Here is a 24,655-nt window from a genome sequence, read left to right as displayed (position 1 = left end):
AACCATGGTAGTGAAAGGGTTATGTCGATGTCTATGCTAAAGGGAGGGGGTCGTTAGCCCGGGTCGTTAGAACTGCGCGCGCTCAAATGTCATATGGGACCCATAATCCATACGATCAACGTAAACACTTTACCCAAAGTACATTGGCAATTTATGAAAGTTAAAACATTGTCATGATGCATATCATAAAATTTAAATGTTTCAGCTACGATGATGCAATGCATCTAGATATCGTGAAAGAAATAAATTGTTTGTAAGCTAGAAAGTCGCACAGGCGCAGTTCCGACCACCCGCGCTTCCTTGAAATTGTGCATGCACATTGTGTCAAAATAGTCAATTGACATACAGAATTGAAGTATACATTTTCCTCGGTAACTTTATTTCGAACCACAGTACAATGCCTACAGTGTGACCCTGGCGTTCATATTTTCCTTGTGGTTGTACCTTCAAGAAAACTAAGATCACGTGAATCCAGAGATGAGTGTCTTGGGAGAGTGAATCTGAAGAAAGACAAAGATGGCACAAAATTTGGCAAAGGTGGCAAATACTTGGTTCAAACATGGAACTATCTCTACTACCTCCATGGTTCAAACTAAAATGATATTTCAGATCAACATCATTTTAGGGGGCTCGGTCTCTTAAAAAAAACTATGGAGCCCCTGAGGGCTGTATTGTTTACAGTAGGACAGTCGAGCGAACTGATCTTCAGGTTCACCAGAATTTATATTTTGTCATCGTACTAGGCGTCAATGTTGTGTAGTTGTCATTTCTCAGCTTGACGTAAATATTTTTGAAGATGGCAATGTAAGACGCAAATATTCAGTGCATAACGTTGCAACGTCTACAAGACGAGAGTGTAAATCCAATGTGACCAAGGGTGTGTCACAAAATGTATCATATTTAGTCAAACAATGTGTACGATATCAATAACTACTGTTTTCTTGGCGCAAATAATTACATTTACTTTGCTCTGAAGTAACAAGTCGTGTAGGTCATTACCTGTCAAAAAACAGGTCCAGGTGTTAAAAGACGAAGTGTTGATCGGTAGCCATGCCACGTGCTGGAGAACCACCACCGGCTATTGGAAGCAAAATAGCATGCATTACAATTGCAATAAGACGAGTTGTCTCACAGATTTGCGATTTGAAGTTCTGGTTCTTTCAAACAAAAGACGGCACTCCTCTATTGAACAGAAAATCTGTAGGCAGGTGATTATCAACAATAATGTAGTTGGCCCATTTTACCATATATGGATATATGCAAATTTGTGGCGAATAAATATCTTTGAAAGCGAGGCCAAAGTTCAGTCAAACCAAAAAAATTTTTTTCATTAAATGCAAGATGGATTATCAGATATGCAGTAAAGTCGTTCGGGTTTTGCCATATCAAACTTTCTCTAAGCGTCTATTTTATGATTTCAAAGGAATTGCAAAATGGCGGGACGTTAAAACGTCCACTGACCTATTTCCGAACCGTGTAAAAACAAACAAACAAAACAACACAAAAACTGGCTGTACGACAAAGTACGAATTCTGTCGTAAACGGTGACCATTTTTAGTGATTTTCACTTACGTCCAGGCCTGCTATCGTAGGAGCCTTGCATACCCTGGGGCCTACTCTTCGTTCCCATGCCGGGTGTCGACTGCCCTCCTGGCCGTGTATCTCTTCCCCCACCACCTCCTCCGGCACGCCTCCCTCCTCCCCCGCCACCACCGCCCTTACCGATCTGGCCGCTGCGAGTTGGTCCACCGCCCCGTCCACGACCGCGTCGTTCTTTGCCGACCATCACTTCTAGCCGTTGACCATGTAGGGCTCCGACAATCTCCCTTAGCATTCCTTGGACCTGTAAGAAAAGTGGCAAAATTTTATGCCGTTCAAAAAAGGTTCAAGTTCAAGTATCAAATTCTACTGAGACCAGGTTACTAGCGCGTCACGTTCGGGGTAGACTTTTTAAAGCAGTCTTTCACCCGTGTAGGACACCTATGTTTATCAATTTACTACCGTCAACCGGCAAAACATTTTAAAAGTTCAACTTTAATGTTTTAGTCCCGAACGAACACAGAAAAGACAAATTATAACACCCGAAAACAAAACAAACAAACAACAACAATGCGCTCGCTCTCTCTCCTCTCTCTCTCTCTCTCTCTCTCTCTCTCTCTCTCTCTCTCTCTCTCTCTCTCTCTCTCTGAGGCTGTCTCACCTTGAACGTTTCCGAACTGAATACTTCATGAGTTGTGAAGAAATTGCTGAAGGCTTCAACAACGAACGGCCCACGACTGTAATTGACAGAGAAAAATATAAACATTTTCAGATATCCTGACACCAGCAAACAGTTTATTAAGATGTATCAAAAACCCATCCTGACAGGAACCGTGTGTTTTTAGGCCAAAAATTAAATATGCTGTTCCGATAACATGGTTTTAAAAAATAGGGTAGGTAGGTCGGCAGGAATGTTTTCCAAAATGTTTTAATCATTTTCAAGGGTTCTTGGCGATCAAATACTGGCTAAAACATTTCCAGAAAAATGTATCATACATATAAAAGGGGAAAAATATAAAAGACGTTCTCTTTCAAGCAAAAATCAAATGCCAAGTAACGAACGCGTGATTTTAGGGTTTTTTCTTTCTTTCTTTTCTTTCTTTTTACTTCCGTGTTTAAGTTGCCCAGACTAAAAAATTTAGGATCGGCAGGTAAAAATAGGGTAGGTCGAGCTATCGGAACAGCACAATTTTTTTTCTGTTCGGCCTTATATTTTGAATCAGTGATGAAGTAGTCTATATTGGTTTTATGTCCGAGTCCATTTATCTTGAAGGTACGAATGACATTGCTGTTGAAAGGGAAATAAACGTAGCTTCTTATAATATTCCCATGATATCGTTCTATCAGAAGACAAAAACATATTCTTATTTTGCCGTCTAAATTTTGTTAAAAGACGTTAAAATGTTCTTGTTGACTAGTGAATTAAAAAACGTTCTGTGGTCACACATCGGGGGCCATTTTTACACGTTGCATTTGATTTCAACCCATCTTATAAGAACCTGAGAAAGGTATATCTAATAGGGCTTTACTTAGACATGTTACGACAAACATCAGTAAATATAGAATTCGAACAAGATTCAAATTGTCCGATAGATCATTCAGGGACGTCGAGTTGCAGAATCGAAAGCAGACAACACGAAAAACATACCTTTCCAAAACTGGCGGTAAAGCGTGCAGAAGTTCGTCATTTAACATCAGATACTCGCTTTCGGCATCATCAAAGTCATCTTCAAGCTGACAAAGAGATAATGTGACTATCTGAAATACATTGTCCTAGAGGGCGCTATTTTGTATGTACGTACATATTAAGGTGAAGTACTACGAATTACGTCAAAATTAAGTTGTGGTGTCATTTTCTTGAAACTTTGCACAAATATTCTTGGAAGTTGTGCAAGTTCAAAATTGAAATAAAAAACGGGGGTCACCACGCTTGTTTCCATGGAAACGGACGTTAAATGGCGTCGTTAGAAATAAATAAAAATGATATAATTCACTTAAACTAAAGAAAGCAATTATAAAACGCTTAGCAAATGAGTTAATTTAAATAAATACCTAGACTTAAGATCAATATCTATCGAATGTATAGTTTTCATGATGTTTGTGAAGAAATTTTAACATAAGTATCGATTACAAAATGACGATATCAAAATTATATCACTTCATAATTTTCGAACTTTCTTCCTGTCGCTTTGAATGGTGTCATTTTGACAAAACTTGGTGAATAAACTCCTGATATAATACCATTTAGTTTACACTTTTAATAAAAGGGTGTCACCACGCTACTTTTTGCAATATCTCCAGGTGAATGGTTAATTTGCGCCATATAAATAGGAGAGAAATGTTAATTTTTCGCTCATATTGAATAAAAACCAGCTTCCTAGGGGGTCAAAATATGACAAGGTTATAGGTCACATGTATTTCTAAGACACTGGGTCAAAAAATTGGGTAAAAGCGCAATTTCAACAATGACAGGTGATGTTAAATACATGCGCTACAAAATAACCCATTTGCGGCAGCCTGGAGTTAAATCTGCGCAGAAACGTTCTAAAGCGTGTGCGCGTCCGAATTCGTCGCCCTTTACCTTAAGTTCAAGGGGTGTTATATATGTGCGTAAATTCAGCACATGTATTCATTTTGATAGTGTTCTTTGAAGTGATACTCATCGTGTGCACTGAGAGCTGTTGTATGGTGTATTGCATTGTCGTTAAAATAAAAAAAAATCTGCTACTGTATTCAAGAAGATGTTTTTATACTAATAAAAACGTGAACATGCACAGAACTTTTTGCTAACTTTCTTTAAACTAGTTTTTATTTTTCGTTCGAATACATTCATGAAAGGCCTCAGATGACGTCAGGAAATGACGTCATCATACAATTCATGCGCAGAAGGTTTAACACATTCGGTTCCGCAAAATATATTCACATGTGAACACAATTGATCCACTGATATTTCATAGAAAAACATTTGACTCACCTTTTTAATTTTATTGTCAGAAACTTTGTCAGAATTGTATGCTTTCTGCAAAGACCGAAAAGAAGAAGGTGATAACTCAAAAACTATACAAACAAAAACATGTCACAAGAGATACACTTTAAAGGGATACAGTCGTCTTAACTGCGCTCCGGGTCATATGTGACCCATACGGCCAATGTAAACACTGTATCCAAGATATGATGGTGATTGATGAAAGTTAAAAAATGTCTGTCATAATCTACATCGTATAATTTCAATGTTGCAGCTATGATGGTGAGGTGCATCTAGATATCGTGCACGCAATACATTGTTTGTAAACAAGGAACTCGCACAGGCGCAGTTCCGACGACTGTTTCCCTTTAAGGTAGAATGCGCCCAGGGACAGATATTCGGACTTTCCAACTTGTACAATACTTTTTTGGTCTACCACTTGCCTGCGTTCATTTTGAAGCTTATGCTGAAGTCTTTGCATTTCGTAGTGCGTACTATCATAAGTCTCAAAAAACCAAACAGTTGTAATCGTATTATAATACATGGAAAAATAACTTGATAAATAAATGTATGAATGAACGATAGATTTGTTGTGTAGATATTAGTTTGGATTTCTCACCTCCAGTGATCTCCTGGCGATGTCGTAGTCCATTAACTTGTTCTCTCGCTTTTGGATACGTTCCTGTGAATATTGAACATGCACAGTTGAATGGATGTGTAACATACAAATTGCACCGCGTTTTACGTCCAACAATGAACATAGAAAATATTGTGTGTTAAAACAAACAACGGGCATGCCTTTAACTTGATTTATATAGTCTGCAACCTCCATTTCTAGGGACTTATAGTTCCTTATGTGATCATGTTTTCCTTCGCTTAGCCGCCGGGACCATGCATAAGGTAGAATGCACCAATTCAAGGCAACAGATTTTTGGGCTCTCAAATTTATACAAATCTTTTCCGATCTACAACTTGTAGGGCTCATTTTAAGCTCTTGGAGCAGGAAGCACTTTCACACATCATAACACTTTTTTACCTTGATGTCTTCAAATTGCACCTGATAGCGTCTTATTGGGTCGTTCATTCTATGGACACTGCGCAAAAACTCGTTCCACAGAGTTTCTTGATCCTGTAAGAGCACAGAAAAAAGTGAGCACGTCACGGAGAGGACAAGCGCCCTCTATCAGAGAGAAAGTTATGACGAAAAAGACACTTGCATAGTTGACATGTCGTGTTTGTATGTTTACAGTATGTAAGTTTACCATTCACATACATTACTGACCAAACGATGATTAAATTCATGCAACCCGTGAACTATGATGAACACAAGTGAGCCCACATTGGCTTTGGGTTTTTCTGTCGTCACATTGTTGATGTATAATTGCGACAGTTACCTGACTACGTCGGTAGTCCCTTGTGCCTTTTCTGTCTCTTATTGGTGTAGTCTCTCGCATTAAAATTTACAACGGTGTGGGGAATCGCTTGCGTAGCGCCGAAGGCCAAGATGGGTATTCTGAGAGCAACTTTTGTGTCAATGATTGTATCCTTTCGCTTGTGATTCCTCCCCCGCCCCCCACGGTGATCGTCGTATGTATGCGAGAGACTTTAACAACCTTTCAACTAGAATTGGTTAAAGGGGGTATGAACAAGTTAAATTGTGAGTAGCATTTGGTATTAGACCGAGATTCAACCTTTTCAGCCCAAAGTTGCAAGCTGGACACTGATACTCACTTGCAAACACAGTTGAAATTCTTTAGACCCTGGCCAAAACTCCTCAAAGAAATCTGCCAAGATGTCGTTCAGGCCTTTGGTTGCTTTCCTGATTTCTGAAAGATAATATCGGGAATTAATACACATCATTCAATTCGTACAAATTTAAAGCTTTTATGGATAGGTTTACACTGATGATTCAAATAGATGATGATGATGATGATGATGATGATGATGATGATGATGATGATGATGATGATGACGATGATGACGAGGGAGCGGAGGAGGAGGACGATGACGTTGCTATGGTGGCGGTAATTACGATGGTCATGAAGGTGGCGATCATGATGTTGACAATTACAATGACAACATGTACCGGCAATGATGACAATATCGTTGACGCCGCCGATTGTGAAGACGACAGTATATAGTACTGTTTATTCGTACTGTCAATTCCCTGATCGACGTAATCGTGGCTATAGTCCGGGATTACGCCATGATGAAATATATTTACCCAAATTTTTAATTTAACTAACATTTCCTTTTCAGCTTAGGTAACTAACAATATGGTTTGGTTGTTAATAATGGCTTGTTTTCTTTGTTAGATTTTTTCGGCTAGTTCTTCTGTTCTTATTTGCATTTCCACTGCCCTGTTTAATTTGCTGCCCTCGTATTGTTTTTAGTGAGATGAGTTAACAGTCCGTGCGAATCTGCATTCGACCATGGACCATAGAGAAAACTACGATTCGACAAACTCTCTTCCATCACCAAGCCCAATTTTGCTCTTCATGATCCTACTTTAATTATCCACTGCCCTTAAAAGTGATAAAGAATTGAAAAGAAAAGCTGTACGCGCTAACCTTTTATCAGATGTTCATAGCGACCAACATCCTTCTTCAGTTTCTCGGATTGTGCAACTTGCTGTTGAAAGGAATAGTTCAAGTCATCGAACGCCCTGTCCCTGGTCTGGTCACCTCCTATCTTGCGAATAAGCTGTTGAAAAAGCAATGGTACAAAGTACAGAGCCGACAGACAAACATCGTACAAATAAACACAGTTGTTGCTTTAAACAATGCAGTTCCTCCGGAATCTCGACGACTTTTGAAAATGAATCGTGATTCGTTGTTTTATATTTTATATATTCGTATTTAGCCTCTCTCTCTCTCTCTCTCTCTCTCTCTCTCTCTCTCTCTCTCTCTCTCTCTCTCATACAACAACATGAACAGTAGTAACTTAAAACTCTGTATACCTTTTCTCCTGCTCGTTTCCCGGCTTTCTTAGCAGTGCTTTTAGCCTTCTCGGCGATGTAATCCATCGCCATGGCGACTCCTCTTCATTCGCAGCCCGCGAACAACGTTCACGTGACGAGTATTACCGTAATCTAGGTTTTTTGCGAGTGTTCTTCTTTCAGCGCAGCGTTAATCGTCACAAACTTGACGGATGTTTTGCGTCCACATGTGTGCCGCTTGGTGTTGAAAGTTACGATTTTTATTTTCCGTCAACAATAGGGTCATAGAAACACACCCGTGTATTGTTCAGAAAAGAACGCGCTCGTTGCCCCGGTGATAGCCAGTGGTGCGCGCTCGGTCTGCGCTTGGATAGCGTTTACGATGTTGATCTTCACAATCCCTCCGATGCCTTTTAAAACTGCTTTCTATTCCACAAGTAGTGCTTTTCAGACGACAAATACCATCCGATTTTTTGAGAACAAGTTTTCCAATTGGTTAGAGAGTCATACCACCACGCCCTCTTTGTGTGCTTCGTGCCTTGTTTACGAACAAACCATTGACCAATCACATTCCGTCGAATTTCAAAATGGCGGCGCCCAAGCACTTAGTGTCTTGGCTCTGCCGTCGCTTTTGTAAATTAGATTTCACAAGCTTTTTATGGATACTGTTTGTCGTATCACTGGTGTCTGTCATCGTTATGTATTTTAGAGTGATGGAAAATCCATGGTTGTCAGATAAAGAACAGTAAGTCAACTTAGTTTTGTCGGCTAAACTATCTTTTCTTCAACGCTGTTCGATTGCATAGTCGTGTCCCGTGGAGAATTTGTAGAATTTGACGTGGCAAGCACTCTGTATAGTAGGGTTTAATATATGCACAAATTGATAAATACTATGCACATGGAGGTAACTACCTCCAAGGTATGCATAACCACTTCAAGATATACCGATCCGTTGCCGAGGCACAGAATTGTTCAAATCGCTGGACTGTAATTGATACTGGCAGAGATCCAATGCCGTGTCCAGCTGTGTTTATACTTTACCGGAGCCCTCTTTTTGCAGCTCGTGGCATGGTACAGGGACGGAGTCAGAGGCACTGTAGCTCTGCATGGCAGGGCTGTGTGTCACCGGCGTTATACGGCCTCCCACCACATAACGCCGGTAACACACAGCCCTGCTATGCAGAGCTAGAGGCACTGCAGCGCGCAGAGAGCTTGGAGATAATGTTTGTTTAATGTTAGATAATGTTTTTGTTTATAATGACCATGGAGCTTGCTCTATGATATAACATAGTAATTTTAGTAAAGTTGTTATTTGGTGTAGCATTTTGTCACCTTTCCCAGCGTTACGGATTGATGAAGTTTCCCCGGCGATTTTTTGGGGTGGGACCCATCTCTCCCCACCTCCAAAAACAGCTGGGGAAAAGTGTGTATACCATGGAGCTGAGGTAATCTCTTTGGTAACTGGTCGTTTCGGCCTCTTTATTTCCGGCCCCAAGCCATTTCGGCACCGCAACTGACCAGTACTTTTATGTGCATTTTGTGTGACTTTTGCCGTGCTGCTTCGGCACCGCTTTCAAACTTTTGCCGTGTCGGCGGCTATTGCTATCGATAAACTTGTGTCACAGATTTGAAAATGATATGAAGCTTTTTCTTACGGTCTCTTACCATGTTCCCACAAAGATAAAACATGTACGTGAATGTAGTTCACAGTATACTTTTTAGTACTTTGATTTGTAACATTACGCCCCAGCACTACGGTTCCCACAAGTAGCCTTGAGTGGTGCCAAAACGTCTTGGGTCGAGGTGCCAAAACGACTTTGGGCCTGGAATTGGGAGGCCGAAATGTCTTGGGCCGAAATGACTTGGTGCCAAACCTCTAGAAACCATCTCTTTCTACCTTGTTTATACCATGATCTCCCCTCCCTCCACCCCTCTCTCTCCCCCTTCTCTCTCTCAAAATCACGACCAAGTATTTTGAACCTTATATTTGTCTTGGAATTCGTTTGTGGTAGAGTGACAGATATCTAGTAGCTGTGTTGACATCCCTTATGTAGTGTTTTGTCGTTTATTTTATTTTCACTGAAGCTTCATCGTCCATGAAGACATTCGAGAAGGAGAATTCATCGATGATGAGGGCGAAGGTCTGAATTTGATGGTGAACTATCTGGCCGACACAAGTCGGATTGGTGTTGATGGTTGGTGGATGCCACACGTCAGGTGGATGCAGGACATAGATTGTGACATTGGAAACTTTGGTGTCTGCAGAGAGGTAAACTATGGATGGCCAAAGCTGGCCTAGACTCTGAATGTAGTGTTTTGGCCTCGGAGTTCTTTCTGCCTTCGCCACACTCTGAAGGCAAAAAGAACTCCAAGGCCAAAACACTCGGTTTAGAGTCTAGGCTAGGCCAAAGCACAGACTGTAGAGAAAACTCTCTCTAGGGTCTATGGCCAAAGTCACAATAAGTGGACAACAAGATTTCAGATAGCAACTAAAATAGCTCTCCTAAAGGCCTCTGACTAACAATCAGTGTACTCCCTAGCTTTGAAAAAGAGAGGGGCGACCAATTTACATAACCATGTATAATTTGCATATTCTTTTGTCGTGAAAATGTCTTATTTATTGCTCCAAAAACATAGGAGTGGCCAATCCCTCAAAATCCCCTTGAGAATACTGCTGTGTCCTCACAGGCAAAGATCAGTCTTTCGCTTCAGCTCTCACGCTCCATATATATGACTGTTGGATGTGTACTGGTAGAATATGTCAGACAAGGCATGTGCCTGTGTCTGTCATACCTTAACAGCTACCTAAGTCACTAGTTATTAATGCGAATTGCTTTCTGTGTCAACTTATCTTTACTGTTGGCAAAACAATTACTTCTTTTTTGGCTGATAATGGTAATTGACTTTGCAATCTAACAGCAGTGTGTTACCATTTTTGCATCTCATGCACCAGCGATGTTTTTTTTTGTGTGGATGACCTATGATATAGTGTTCACCACTGTGCTGTAGTTTAACTCCGTTAGTTTCAATGATGAGGTTGGACCAATGGGGTGAAATGCCTAATTTGTATTTCAAGTGAAAGACCAATATTTTATTTCTGCATAACTGTAAAGTAATATTGCTATCCATGTCTCCCGTCTTTTCCATAAAGGTTTTGAGTATATCCTGTAAACCAGACAGTGTACGCGCCATCTATCAGTATGTACCTGTAAGTATTACAAATATATATGAAAAGGAGATTTTCTAATTATCTGAACATTTTCTCCACTTTTGTCAAACACTTGAATGGTAGTTTTGTTTCATAAGAGAAACTTGTAGTGATTATTTTTCTAACTACCGTATGCAATGGTTGTGTATTCATTTGTATATAGCATACTCTTGCCCATTAACTGTGTGTCTTACTTTTAAAAAAAATTGGAACTCGTGACGTGTTTGAACTTGTGACCTGGAAAGTGAGATTTAAACTTCGTTGGTTTTCCTGAAAAATCAATGATTGGAGCCGGAAAATTTTTTAAATTTGGAATGGAAAATTTCAAGATGTCTGCGAGTCCGGTGAAAGTCTGCAAAGTTTACACTGAAAGACTAAATGTTGTCGCACTTTTGTTTTGACCCTTTTTTCTCTGTTCTGCAGTTTAAAAGTGGCATTCCCATGGAGAAGTTGCTATTTTCAGCAAAGAGTTCAGCCACTGATATGAAAATATTTGAAGGAATGGTAAGTACATGTAGGCACAGAGAAACCACTTGCTTCACCTTCTGCAGTCCAAAATTGGTTTAATCCTATTGTTGTTTATGGTTTGGCATAACTCACTTGACTAGGAGAGCCATTCAGAGGGGTAATTTTATGTCATCTTTTTTGTAAATTCATAGAGAAAGTTCTATCTTGGCCACCTTTCATGGTATAGCTTCTGTTTGGGTCTTCATTTTTGTTTGATGAAATTGAACAGGCCAGTAGTGTAACTTTTGATGATTTTGCCACCGATTTTATATTTTTTATATCAATAGCAATTTCTTGTTCTACTCCCTATAGCATGTTGAGATACACAGTATTCAGCTTGTCAACTCAGCCTGTACATGTGTAGACTGCATTGTTATTGTTGACAAGTGAATTCTGGTCCGGACTAGAATTCAAATGTAAACGATCACAGTGCAGTACACATGTATACAATTTGTGTTGACAAGCTGAAGAGTGGCCAGGGTTTTACAAAATGCTTTGGGAAGTAGAACAAGAACATGCAATTGGCATATAAGACAAACAAAAAATGCAAAAATCATCAAACGTTACAGCTACTGTCACTCAATGAGTTGCGTACTGTAGAATCAAGAATAAGGCTTTGATCTACCGGGTGCAAGCTCTTTCTAACACTGCTTCTTGGTACTTATCAGACCTAGTGTAACTCAGTTCACAAGAAAAGACCCCACTTCAATCACTATTGAGTCAATGGAAATTCTGTTGTGATAGTAGTTTCACAAATGCCACTTTCCTATGGCACAGTGTTTAATTTTTGTGTCAATCATTGCAGCTTTGACAAGTTAATATTAGCATCAAAACATAACCACTTTCAAAATTGATAAAATATACCAAAAACTCTCCTCTTCACCGTAATTGCCATTCAGCGGTACTACTGTTATGGTTTTGCACTCAGTAAACTCATCTCATTGTTTAATTCTATACAGGACAGAGATGCCACATACAGTGCCTTTGCTTTGGTCAAGTATGATAATGGCCAGCAACAAACACTAAGGTAAGTTCTCATTTTGGGCAAAGTTTCACAGCTTCTGTAAAAGCTTGTAAATACCGACTGGTGTTTTTCATGGTGGTGCTAGAAAAACATGATTTCGAGAAAAAAATCTCTTTTGGTATTTCTCCATCCACAAACCTCCCTACTGATGATTACAATGTATTATCTTTATTGAAACCAACTGATCACAGACACATAGTAATATTTATATTTTTGGATTTTTCTCTTCTGTCTTTCATCCAGGTTAGATTTTCCTGGTGGAAGTCATCCTTATGTTGAAGCAGAATATGAATTGGTATGTGTTTGCACAGCCTTGTTTTGCTTCAACCCTGTTCAAAATTCTAATACATGACCAGTTCCAACACAAGCATATATGCTTTTCTTTCTTTATGACTGAATGGGTGAATTAAAGTCAAAACTGTTCCCCAGTACTGGCTGAAATAAACCCGGTCACATTGTATGGGCTCATTTTAAAGCTCTTGGAGTGAGAAAAAGTTTCACCGTCGTAGTTTTTCAAAAATTGAACATATTTTCCCCCGCAGAGATAACACAGGGATGGCGGCCATTTTGAATTTCAAATATTGATAAATGCATAGACCCTCCAAAATGCGTTAGGTAACTTGTTTCTCTAGTGCCAAACTTTGCTTTGTAACTGCTCATTTTTATTCTCGATTCAAAAGTTCTTTTAGGAAATTTTGAGCAAATGTCTTTCACTTTTGAGATGCATTCTACCTTAACACCACATACGTGATATTTTGAAGTAACAAAAAGTCTTGTACGTGCAAAAAAATGTTTGTAGAGGCATTAGAACTTTCATGGCATTTTGTCACAGACAAGTTTACTGAATTCTTATCAGATAAACTTTCTATTAAACCTGAGTTCAATTTCCTTTCTAGAAAATACCAAAAGGTAGACAAATTTGCAGCGTGGTTGTCATGCTTGGTTGCTATGGTTACTACGGCAGTGTCAAGTTCTTGGCTGTTACAATCAGGCCAGTTCCTCCCACTGGTAAGTAGCAGAGATTATGACATGAATGGCAAGTGCCATGAAATGTTGAATTGATATTTTTGCATCCTGGTAAACATTTCTTTCTGTTCAGTTTCTTTGTTTATTCCAGAAATTGATACCAAATACGTTGCAGTTAGAAAATAAACTTTCTAACCTGAAAGTAAAATCAAAATACTATCAAGCAAAGATTGGCCCTGTGAGTGCTCTAATTTTTCCCACCAAAATTTTAGTGCAACAGTCCAGCAATTTTTATGAATTTTGTGTATTTTCTTGATAATTTTGGACCACATTGACATCCTTTTTCATGGATTACAGTTTTCGATCACAATTTAGGGAAAAATCTAAAGAAAAAGTCAAGATCTGAAAAAAAATTGCTAGGTTTTATTTACAAAGGAGACAAACAATTTACTTTAGCGTTCAAAGGGTAAGTCCTTTTCATGATTTTTCTCATGCTTATCTTTAAAGGAAAGTGGAAAAGCAGTGAATTAGTGAGAAGTAATTTTGTTGAGCAGTGCCCGTCACCGAGTCCGAGGATTGAAAGCAGAACTGTAATGCCATTTGTCACAGAACTGATTTATGACTTACCAGAAACACAGGTGGGTGGTTTCCATGGTTACTTGGCAAACCAGAGATTCTAGAGATGGATGCACCATCACAGTACAAGTAGTGTTTGATCAATGTCATGGTTGATCCATGTGCTTTGGTCCCACACTGACACATCACAATATACGGCACCTCGTCACCTAGCGAAGACATCATGGTCAAAACCACTCGACTGAATCCCCTACCTAAAACAAGAGTTGTTTCAATTTTACTGACTGCGGCAACTCCCACATGTTGTAGTGTTCATGGAGCACTTGCAAACACACTTGCTATCATACATCACTTATAAACTTAAAGCAACGAATACATCGCCAAACTGGGTTTTGAGATAGCCTTGCGATCCCATAGTAATCCCATGGGTAATACATTATCACTTGACTCCCACAGCCGTGGGATCCCATTGTACCATAGTTCTATTGGTAAGGTCCCACAGGAACTCAATGATACTCCATTTGGACATTCTCTAGATTTTGATTGCCATTTTTAACATTGTTCAATGGTCATTCCATTGTCTTGTCAACAGTTTTGTCCCAAAACATTTCAGACCTACTCTGTTCGCATATGCATTTGTGAAGATAACCAGTTAATATGCTCTGGCTTGGAAGATTCTGATAAGTAGATTGCTAATATTTAGGCAACTTAAGGAGTCTGAAAGTAAGGCTGTTTTCTATCTGATTTCAGCCAGCCAATCAGATTAAAGCTTTCTAGATGCTGCACATTAACCAAAAGTTTATAAAGATGGTAAGGTTTATAGACCTGAGAGAGAAAAATATCCAACAAAACTCTGGCAATTATAGGTTGTGAGAGACCAACCATGATTGATAACTCCCAAGATACTTAATTTTAAATTTCAGGTGGAAAATGATGTTACCTTGGTAACACAAGTGTCTATGGATAGAATTGATATGCTGGAGAAGAGCATTGAATTCTGGGATGGCCCAATGTCCATAGTTTTGTATGTACCAACTAAATCAGAGACGGTAGACACAGATCATGATTGGAAAAGGTAAGTCGAAATTTGGTGTTTGTTTACCTTGTATAATTACTTTTCATCCAACTGATTTCCCATATACGAAAAATCTGATTGTTACATGGACTTGCTCCTTCATACCCGGCTGAACTCATTGAAGTCATCACCCTCAGCAAGTCTCTCCGATCAAGTGTGCAAACCACACTTAATTTACCAATATTTGTAATTCAAAGTGGCTGCCATCTGTGTGTCAACTCTATGGGGAAAATTAAGATTTTCGAATTTTGAAAAAGTAAGACACACAAAATATTTCTATGCCAAGAGCTTGGAAATGAGCCCCCACAAGTAGTAGATCAAAAAAGTATCGTACAAATTTGAGAGTCAAAATATCTGTCCCCGAGGCACATTCTACCTTAAACACAGCAGGCAGAGAAACATACCAATACCAATGCAATAAACCTTTTGTGTTTTTCACCTTCTAAAACGTTAGGTACTACATAACCAAAAAGTTGAAGAATCCAAAATTCAAATCACAGGCTGTGGTCAGAGCAGTCTATGCAAATACGGTGAGTTCCTCAGCCAATCAGGTTTCTCCCTTTCATACCAGTCTATGCAAATACGGTGAGTTCCTTGACCAATCGGGTTTCACCCTTTCAGAGCAGTCTATGCAAATACGGTGAGTTCCTCAGCCAATCAGGTTTCTCCCTTTCATACCCATTTCTCTGTATGGAAGTCCAGTTTTCCTGGAGGAAACAATAGAAGTGGGTCAAACCATGATAGTAAAAGGGGTAATCTTTTCTCTACAGATGTGCATCAGTACCACTGTTTGCTTTAATTTGGGTCAAACTTTTTACCCAGGGAATAGGTTTTAAACTTTCATGTATGGTTGTTGTATATGTTCATGAACTGGTTACAGCTGACAAAATGGTCTGTCATTGAGAAGGCCTGTAATTCATGTATCTGAAGTTGATAACAGACAAATAGTCTGCTTTAGTTTGCAGATCCTCTTTCAATCTTAGTCTAGTACGCGGCTTGCAAAGACTACAAAATTCTGTCAACTTCAGGGTTTTTCGAAGTCCTCAATCTACTTTTCTGGAGGTATGACATACTTCTAACAATACTATGAAAATAGCATGAAAATAACATCTTCATCAAAATATTTCTTTTCAGGTTGGTGATGAATATCCAATCAATTATCTCAGAAATTTGGCAATCAAGTAAGTATTTGATATGGATTTTGTAAGCAAAAATGTTTTCCAATGTGTTCATGCATTCAGTATCTTTTAGTTTTGCAAAGGACATCGTCTCACATTTTGGATAGTTTTCTAGTAATTTATAATTCTCCTACCTGTAAAAGATGCTTTGTCGTCAGTATTCACAAGTCTGCTCTCATTTTGTACTTACTTTGATGCTGTTATTATGGGTTCATACAAATTCCTGTACGTTGAAAGTGACTTATTAAGGTAGTACTCACCTCAAAATTGAAAGACTTAATACTTTTCCTCAAACTTTTCTCAAGGAAATTTCAACCATTTTCTTTCAAAATGGAGGATCAAAGTTAGAGGTCACTGTACAAAATATTCGTTCCAGAGAACAAATTACCTTAACCCTTTCACCACCATGGTTTGGCCCAATCCCATTGTTATCAATGGTGGTTGTGGACCTGTTTACAGGGAATTGGGGGTGAACAGGTTAAATTAGCTGACATTTGAAGGTAAAACAATTCCACCATAAACATTTTACTTTCAATTTTCATAAATAAAGTGTAAAAAGTTTATTTACTCCAGAGCTTCTAAATGAGCCCCCACAAGTGGTAGATCTGAAAAGAATTGTAAACAATTTGAGAGTTTGAATATCTATCCCAGACTCCCAGAGTATATATTACTTTAAGGTAGATCGCGCCTATGGGACAGATGTTCAGATTCTCAAATTTTTACAATTCATTTATAATCTACTACTTGCAAAGGGTTCATTGTAAAGCTCTTGGCATAAGAAAACTTTTTACCGTCTTAGTTTTTCGAAAATTGAACATTTTTTTTTCTCCATTGAGTCAACACAGGGTTGATGGCCATTTTAATTTCAAATAGTAGTAAATCTTGGGTAATCCTTGAGGAAAGTTTGAGCAAAATTTTAAAACCGACTTTCAAGGCGCATAATACAGATGCCTGGGATGACGCCAGACCAGTGTTGGGTTAACAAGATTGTATTTTTAGTCGCAATTTGTTCAGGGCTTTGTCATTTTGAGCAGTGAACAAATAGTTTAAACAAATTTCTTAAGGTCATTTTCTTTTTTGCTTTCAGACAAAGTCAAACAAAATACATGCTATTGTTGGATGCAGACTTCATTCCATCGCCACAATTTCGAGAAAATTTCCTGAAAGAAATGTCAAATGGCATTGGGATGAATAATGACGGCTACATGGCATTTGTTGTGCCAGCATTTGAATTCAGGGAGGGCTTAGAGGTAAGTATTTTAATTTTCACTCAAAATTAAGAAGAATATTTCTTTTTGCTGCAGAATTTTGATACAGTTCTGCCATTTTCTTTTGCACAGAAAGACTACAGTACAGAGAATTGTGGATGAAAGAACCTGTGGATAGCATGATAGTGGTGCTCTTAGGCCACTACATGTACAGCGTAAAAAAGACCCTTTTTGGCCAACATGCTTTTAAAGCTAAAGAAGTTCACTGCTGTAATGTGTTGATACAACATTTGCATTGCTGTCCTATATTACCCTATATTGCCCTATTTTACCAACATTTGCCTGTATTGACCTAAGTGCCAACATTTGAATTGCTGTGTAGTATTGTCCCATAGTGCCAACATTTGAATTGCTGTCTAATATTGCCCCATAGTGCCAACATTTGAGTTGTTGTCTAATATTGCCCCATAGTGCCAACATTTGAGTTGTTGTCTAATATTGCCCATAGTGCCAACATTTGAATTGCTGTCTATGGTAATATTGCCCCATAGTGCCAACATTTGAGTTGTTATCTAATATTGCCCCATAGTGCCAACATTTGAGTTGTTGTCTAATATTGCCCCATAGTGCCAACATTTGAGTTGTTGTCTAATATTGCCCCATAGTGCCAACATTTGAGCTGTTGTCTAATATTGCCCCATAGTGCCAACATTTGAGTTGTTGTCTAATATTGTCCCATAGTGCCAACATTTGAATTGCTGTCTGATATTGCCACATAGGTGCAAACATCTGAATTGCTGTCTAATATTGCCCATAGTGCCAACATCTGAATTGCTGTCTACGGTAATATTGCCCCATAGTGCCAACATCTGAATTGCTGTGCCAACCTTTGAATTACTGTGTAGTATCAGCACTTCTTTATCTTCTTATCATCTGAAGTGAACTTTGATCCCTGCCATTGGAAAACATGTCTAGGTGAAAGGGCCAGCAGCTGTAACCTTTTTGCCATATTTTTCACTATTTTGGGTTTGTATGACAATTGCAAGTACTCGTTCCACTCTACAAAACATGTTGAAGCACTTATTGTCTACTTTGTCAACACAGCATATACATGTGATTGATAAAATTTGAGTTCCCGTGCCAGACCAGAATTCACTTGTCAACAATAACAATGCAGTTTACATAATTATAGGCCGAGTTGACAAGCTGAATACTGAGTATTTCAATACAGTTTATGGAGTACAATAAGAACGTTAAAAGCAAAACTGGTAAAAAAAAATCATCAAACAGTTACAGCGCTTACAGGCAAGCCTTGCCACTTCGATGCCTGGTATGCATGTTTTTTTACACGCACTAAACGTTTTCATATCATTAACAGGAAGAAACCTAATGACTGGATTGTTTGTACAGGATAAACAACAGAAAACTGACACCGAAATATATCTAACATGTAAGCCTTGAGACAGATTACTATCACCAGTCTGGGGTGCAAATTAATGTCTTTACGACCAGATTACAAGCAATCCAGTCATTAAGTTCCTTCCTGTTAATGATACGAAAATGTTTAGTGTGTTTAAAAAAACATGCATACCAGGCATCGAAGTGGCAAGGCTTGCCTGTAAGCGTTGTACAGCTACAAGCCTTCTGCATTTAGATCTGTGAGTATAGATCCTCCAGATGTGCTAAATAAGCAAGTAGTAACCCTTTCATAACAATGGTTTGGCCCAAACCTATTGTTATCAGTGGGAATTATGGACCTGCTTACAGAAAATAAGGGGTGAAAAAGGAATATATTCTGGTATCCATACAAGTGCATATAGTCTAGTTTACAGTAACACTTAGCCTTGGCGTATACCGGTATATTACAAACTGTTGTATTTGTTTTGACTTTTTTCAGGAGTCACCGGACATTCCGGAAACCAAGGAACAACTCCGTGATCAGATTTTTGGATTCTCGGCCAAAATTTTACCTTTTCATATCCTTTCCAACCCAATGTTGTACATTTATTGACTTATTATGACCACAGCATCATCATTTTCATCTCTGAATATCTTTAAGGATACAGTCACCACAACAGTTTAGAATAAATTTGAAACATTAAACATTTTATAGTCCCTGAAATGAAAGGGAGGCTAGCAGTCGTCAGAACTCTGCTCAAAGGTTACCAGGGATCCCTACAACCGATGTAAACACTGTGTCTAGGTTATGTTGGTGATTGATGAAAGTTAAAAAAACATGTTTCTTAACAATGAATTTTGTGAAATTTAAATGTTGCAGTTATGTTGATTTGATGCATCTAGATATCATGCATGAAATACATTGTAAACAACAAAGTCGCACACGTGCAGTTCCGACGACTCCTTCCCTTTAACGCAATCAGTGTACTGCAATTTTTTTTCATTCCATATAAAACAGGTGGGGTACACTCACTTAGAAACAGTAGAAGTCATTACAATTATGCCAAAACACATAGCGATGTTTTTTGAATAATTTTTAGCAGAAATGTTTTACTTGCTGTCTCTCTTTGCCATTGTAAGACTTAAAAAAGATTGTTATTAGAAAAGTATCAGGGTTGTTTCCTTAACAGACGATATTCAAGTTTTGTTGATTCTCCAGAAGCTCATCGTGCTACAGACTACAATCGGTGGTACACAGCGATGGAACCATACATGGTGACAACATATCAAGATAAATTTGAACCCTACGTAGTGTTACAGTAAGCTGACTTCACACCTGTTTGCTACTAGAGGGCGCTGTATACAAATCTTTTCCAAGAAATTGCACATCTTTTGTTTTGCCCAATGCACACAGAGAAGCATTCAAATCCTTTCAGAAAACATCTTAGAAAATATTCGGTGGGGTCAAATTTTTTCAACATTTACCCTAAAAGGAAACAGTGCCGGTACATAGCAAACAAATATTTCATTGAAAACAAAAATGTTAACATTTATTTGTAAAAATAAAAAAAATATAGCAACAAACATAACTGCTTCAAGATTTGTGAAGACAGCAACAACAACAATAAAGCTTTCCACAAATAAAATCATTGTATGAAACTGTTAGAGAAAACAATAGTTTGTTTCACGATATTTTTTAAATTTACAATAATATTTCTCACACATTTTTCAGGAAAACTCCCAGAATGCCCCTGTATGATGAAAGATTCACCGGCTACGGAATGAATAAAGTGACTCACATCATGGAATTGATCGCCGCAAAGTGAGTATGCAGAAGTCAAGGATTGGGAATTCAAAAATCTGCATGCTGAATGTCAAGATATGTTTCTAATCCAATGATAGGCATCTGCTGTTGTAGTTGTTTAACTTGAACGATAAAATGTATGACTGATGTGAATTTTACATGTTGTCACTCAAATTTTGGCGTGGCTGTTTACTTCATCAGCAGCGAAAAACAAACAATACATATCAACAGTCTGAATGTAAAAACTAGGCATTAAAAAAGCCAATAAATTTGACGTCTTCTCAGGGGAATAGTGCAGAACATTGCAGTGGATACACAAAATGAAGGCCATAGAAAGAAATGTTACTGATGACTTTGAGTCTAGATTTACCAAAGTACAGCTACAAACTGTCCGCATTCAACTTGGCGATCGTTGCCCCGACTGGACTCTATACAAAAGTCTCATTCGAAGTCCAGTGGGTGCAAAAACTTGAGAAACTTGAGGCTAAATGGGGTTCAAAAGAGTTCTAACAGTCCCATGCAAGTTTTATGCTTTATGAGGCCACTCAACAAATTATAGACATGTGAATTTTTAATCTGATACATAGCTTTCGTTGATGATAGAATTTTAAAGTATGAAGGCTTATGTTGCAAAAATGTTTCATGAATTTTTCCACTTTTTCGATAGGTATGAGATATATGTGTTGCCTAATGTATGGGCAATTCACATACCACATCGCAGCACTTCCTACACCATGCAGTTTCTCCAAGACCCATTGAAGAGACTAGAAAACAGAGCAACGAGATTTGACTTTGTTGTTGACATCATGAACAAATACAAGGTCGGACCTTGCCAGCCTGGGAGGTAGCAATGTAGTCTTATGGACACAAAAACAAAAGAAGAGACTATTTTTGACACTGAGGGTGCTGCATGGCATACACTTGCCATCTTACTTTGTGGTCAACATCATGAACGAGTATCATGTTTGACATTGTGAACCTGAGAGGTAGTATCCTGGCCCTATGGGCTGAAAAACAAAAGAATATATTACCTTTAATGCTGAGGGTGCTGTTCAGCCTACACTTGCCTTGGAGGTTAATCACCATAACAGAAAAGCGTATATAGCAAATCATGCTGCTGCAATATAGGCTTTATTTACAAGAAATCATGAAAATTTTCTTGCTTCCATTTCACATTGAAATTTCATTTCAAATTGGTGCTTTCTCCATAGTGACAATGAAAGCTCTGTGTGGTCACGTCTGCAAAAACTGAAAGCTGAACCGAATGTGCTGTCGTGAGGGCGCTATTCAACCGCACAGCTGTGACAACTGGGACTTTCAGTGATAAGGACAGCGCAAAGATTTACAACTTTGGACTTGGCACTGAGTGTGTTGCTACTTCTCTGCAAGAGAAAGATAATTTTATTTAAGCTTTAAAAGATGTGATGTGAGGCAAAAGAGAAGTTGCGATCATGTCTTTTTTTTTTCACATTCGAGCATGCTTAATGAAATCACTGCCAACCTTTTCTGCAGCTGTGTCAGTATTACTTTGTACAACTCTGAAGTCACTCCACAATATTAACCCTTTCATCCTAAATACACTCAATGTTGGTACACCCACCAAAGGATGGGCATAATAAGTAATTCTGCATCTGTGCTCCTGTAGCTTTTCAGGAAGAATACATATAACGTGTGCTTTGGAAAATCTCATCATCTACAACCGTTTGTTGCAAAACCAAGCCGTGATTTGATGGCAATGTGATGACCTAAAATTGTACCCCCCACCTATTATTGCGCCTTGAAAGTGAAAGACGTAACCTTCTGCTCAAACTTTCTTGAATGAAACTTTCAACCATTCTCTTACCAAATCAGCAATAAAAACCCCGGGGTCACCGTTCAAAATTTGGAACTAGTGAAACAAATTACTCAACATTTTGCGATATTTGAAATTCAAAATGGCTGCCATTCCTGTGTTAACTCTATGGGGGGAGGAGAATTTTTTTTGATCGTCAAAAACTAAGGCTGTGAAAGTTTACCTTTGTCCAAGAGCTTTAAAATGAACACCCACAAGTGGTAGATCAGAAAAGAATTGTAGAAATTTGAGAGTCCAAACATCTGTCCCCGACTAGGCACTTTCTACCTTAACCTGAGTTGACTAGCGCAATAATATTTTTCAAATTGAGAAGACATTTCGAGTCTGTATCAAACTTTCTACACTTCCGATGAACCTGCTTACCTTTCAAAATCTTTATCAGACCTGAAACAGTTCATTTTGACACACTGGCCCAATAATGGGATTGTATCTATGTGTATTGGTGTAGGAATTAATAAAAGAGTGGGGAAAAAAGCAGACTTAGATGGACGTAATCTCCGCACCCTAGAGTGCCTTTTGTTATAAAAAGAAACATACTCCTTAGAATAGTCTATAATTGTAATATGGCAAAGCTCTTTCCATATTTCTTCAATCTTGTCCAAGATAGGGGGTACTGCAATGACTTGTTAATATTATTTGACCATCTTATTTTAGGGTGAGCTAGTTCTTTTTGAAGCACTTGCAAAAAATCCAAATGCGCTGATGTTATCATTTTGTTTACATATGTCATTGAAATAGACTAATGTTCTTCAAGATATGTTTTAGAATACTGGTAAGATGTTATGAAGACACTTTTCTTTCATGTTGCAAGTAGAGCTTGCAAAAAAAACATATATGGATTGCCTTTCAAGCTTATTGCTGCATCAGGAATGCAAATGTTGTGTAATTTTTTTAAAAATCTAGTGCGTAAAATTTATTTAGCCACTGGAAATTTGCATATATTTATATATGGTAAGATAGGCCAGTCGGCCATTTTTGTTTTAATGGAATGGTAGTAACACTGTACAGATTGGGGGCGCTCTTTTTCACATGGCAATCCAAGTGAAAATCAGTGATTACTTAAAGTAGATCTAGAGTAAGTGGGGGATTCCTATAATGATCCTCTTACTGGTAATGCATTTGATGTTGGGTTTTGCAGTTGGCTATGAAGAATGGCCCTCTAGTGTCCAGATTTCAAGCTAAGTGTTACCTAGCTCAGCAAGCTGGCGTAGCTTGGCTCAGCTGCACATTTTCCTTAGGGCTGGCTTAACCAGACCAGTGAGGGCACATCAGAGAATAGACAGTCTGTGGCTTGCTGAAATATTGCCATTATCCGTAATAAATCCAAAAATTCAATTTTTAATTTTTTTTTAGAATTCCTTACCTTTTTATCGAGTTTTGACTAACACCCTAGCTTATTGAGACATGGACAATTTGTGTTCAAATATGTATATTTTTGAAAAAACAGGGTACAGAAAAGATTGAAGAAGGCACAAACGCTAATAATTTGCCCAGGTGAATAAATGTTACTAATTATAAGTACAGCATACTGGCCAAATCCTGCTGGGTTGGATTGAATAAAAAAATATTTTTAATAGCATTTCAGTTTATGGAAACATTATCGTCATATAGTCAGTTAAGTCTCTCAAGAAAGAAAGCCAATGCTTTTTAGACTAAACTTGTGGAGGGACGCCATTATTTTTAAATTTTATTTTTGCTATGCAAGAATGAAGTGGGCCACTGTGATGTGAACGTGCAACTACGAGCAGCATTGAGAGTGTTTCCTATCTGCATGTTGTGTTCACAGTCTTCCTGAAAAAGTGTTCCAGGCACACTGAGAAATTTACCCACTTGTATCTTGTACCGAAATTACTCAAAAAATATGTTTATATTTTGCCTTAATATTTATTAAATATTTCATATTATCCAAAGATATGTGTGTATGTGTTCATTATTATTATTATTCAGAGTGATCCCGTTATGTGGATTTTTAAGTGTGAATGCCACATACCAACACCTCTGCGACCTGGGTGCCACAGAAACATTATACGTACCGGTATGCTGGGAGCAAGGATTCCACAGTTGTCTGATGATCGCATACAGCATGAAACTCACGAGTCACAACTCAGTTACTTTGTCACTCCACTCAATCCTGACGTACAAATCACTTTGTGGAAATCTCCCAATTGTGCACTTTCTCAGCAAGTACACCCTATATCTATATATATATGTATGTATGTATATGTATGTATATATGCACACACATCTCTACAATGCTGTTCCATGAGCCACTTGACTCGCACATCAGGAAAAACACACACACACATACAAGCACACACGCATATATATTATATAAATATATATATATATATATATATATCCCCCAGTAATATCATTGTCCTGAAAAGTTCTATATACAGAGTATCAATGTTCTGTGT

At 38.3% G+C, this 24,655-nt stretch overlaps 2 protein-coding genes across 2 annotated transcripts; one reads left to right on the top strand and one right to left on the bottom strand.

Moving 5' to 3' along the window:
- Positions 1 to 401: 401 nt before the first annotated feature.
- Positions 402 to 8,029, bottom strand: LOC139124892 (bridging integrator 2-like). Its single transcript, XM_070690995.1, has 11 exons — positions 7,464 to 8,029; positions 7,075 to 7,207; positions 6,236 to 6,330; positions 5,541 to 5,633; positions 5,124 to 5,186; positions 4,514 to 4,558; positions 3,188 to 3,273; positions 2,201 to 2,276; positions 1,573 to 1,843; positions 1,000 to 1,078; positions 402 to 500 (listed from the first exon to the last, which is right to left on the bottom strand). Exons 1-10 carry the CDS (start codon positions 7,533 to 7,535, stop codon positions 1,023 to 1,025), a joined length of 990 nt encoding a protein of 329 aa, XP_070547096.1. The 5' UTR covers positions 7,536 to 8,029; the 3' UTR covers positions 402 to 500; positions 1,000 to 1,022.
- On the top strand, positions 8,030 to 24,148 carry LOC139124891 (xylosyl- and glucuronyltransferase LARGE2s-like). Its single transcript, XM_070690994.1, has 16 exons — positions 8,030 to 8,187; positions 9,528 to 9,711; positions 10,594 to 10,650; positions 11,074 to 11,154; positions 12,117 to 12,184; positions 12,425 to 12,476; positions 13,078 to 13,189; positions 13,655 to 13,785; positions 14,647 to 14,798; positions 15,253 to 15,328; positions 15,933 to 15,979; positions 17,064 to 17,226; positions 19,082 to 19,160; positions 19,784 to 19,901; positions 20,315 to 20,404; positions 21,054 to 24,148. Exons 1-16 carry the CDS (start codon positions 8,030 to 8,032, stop codon positions 21,232 to 21,234), a joined length of 1,749 nt encoding a protein of 582 aa, XP_070547095.1. The 3' UTR covers positions 21,235 to 24,148.
- Positions 24,149 to 24,655: the final 507 nt, after the last annotated feature.

Source organism: Ptychodera flava (genome assembly GCF_041260155.1).
Source record: "Ptychodera flava strain L36383 chromosome 23 unlocalized genomic scaffold, AS_Pfla_20210202 Scaffold_24__1_contigs__length_23054250_pilon, whole genome shotgun sequence".
NCBI lineage: Eukaryota > Metazoa > Hemichordata > Enteropneusta > Ptychoderidae > Ptychodera > Ptychodera flava.
This window is presented reverse-complemented; position numbering and strand designations above follow the sequence as displayed.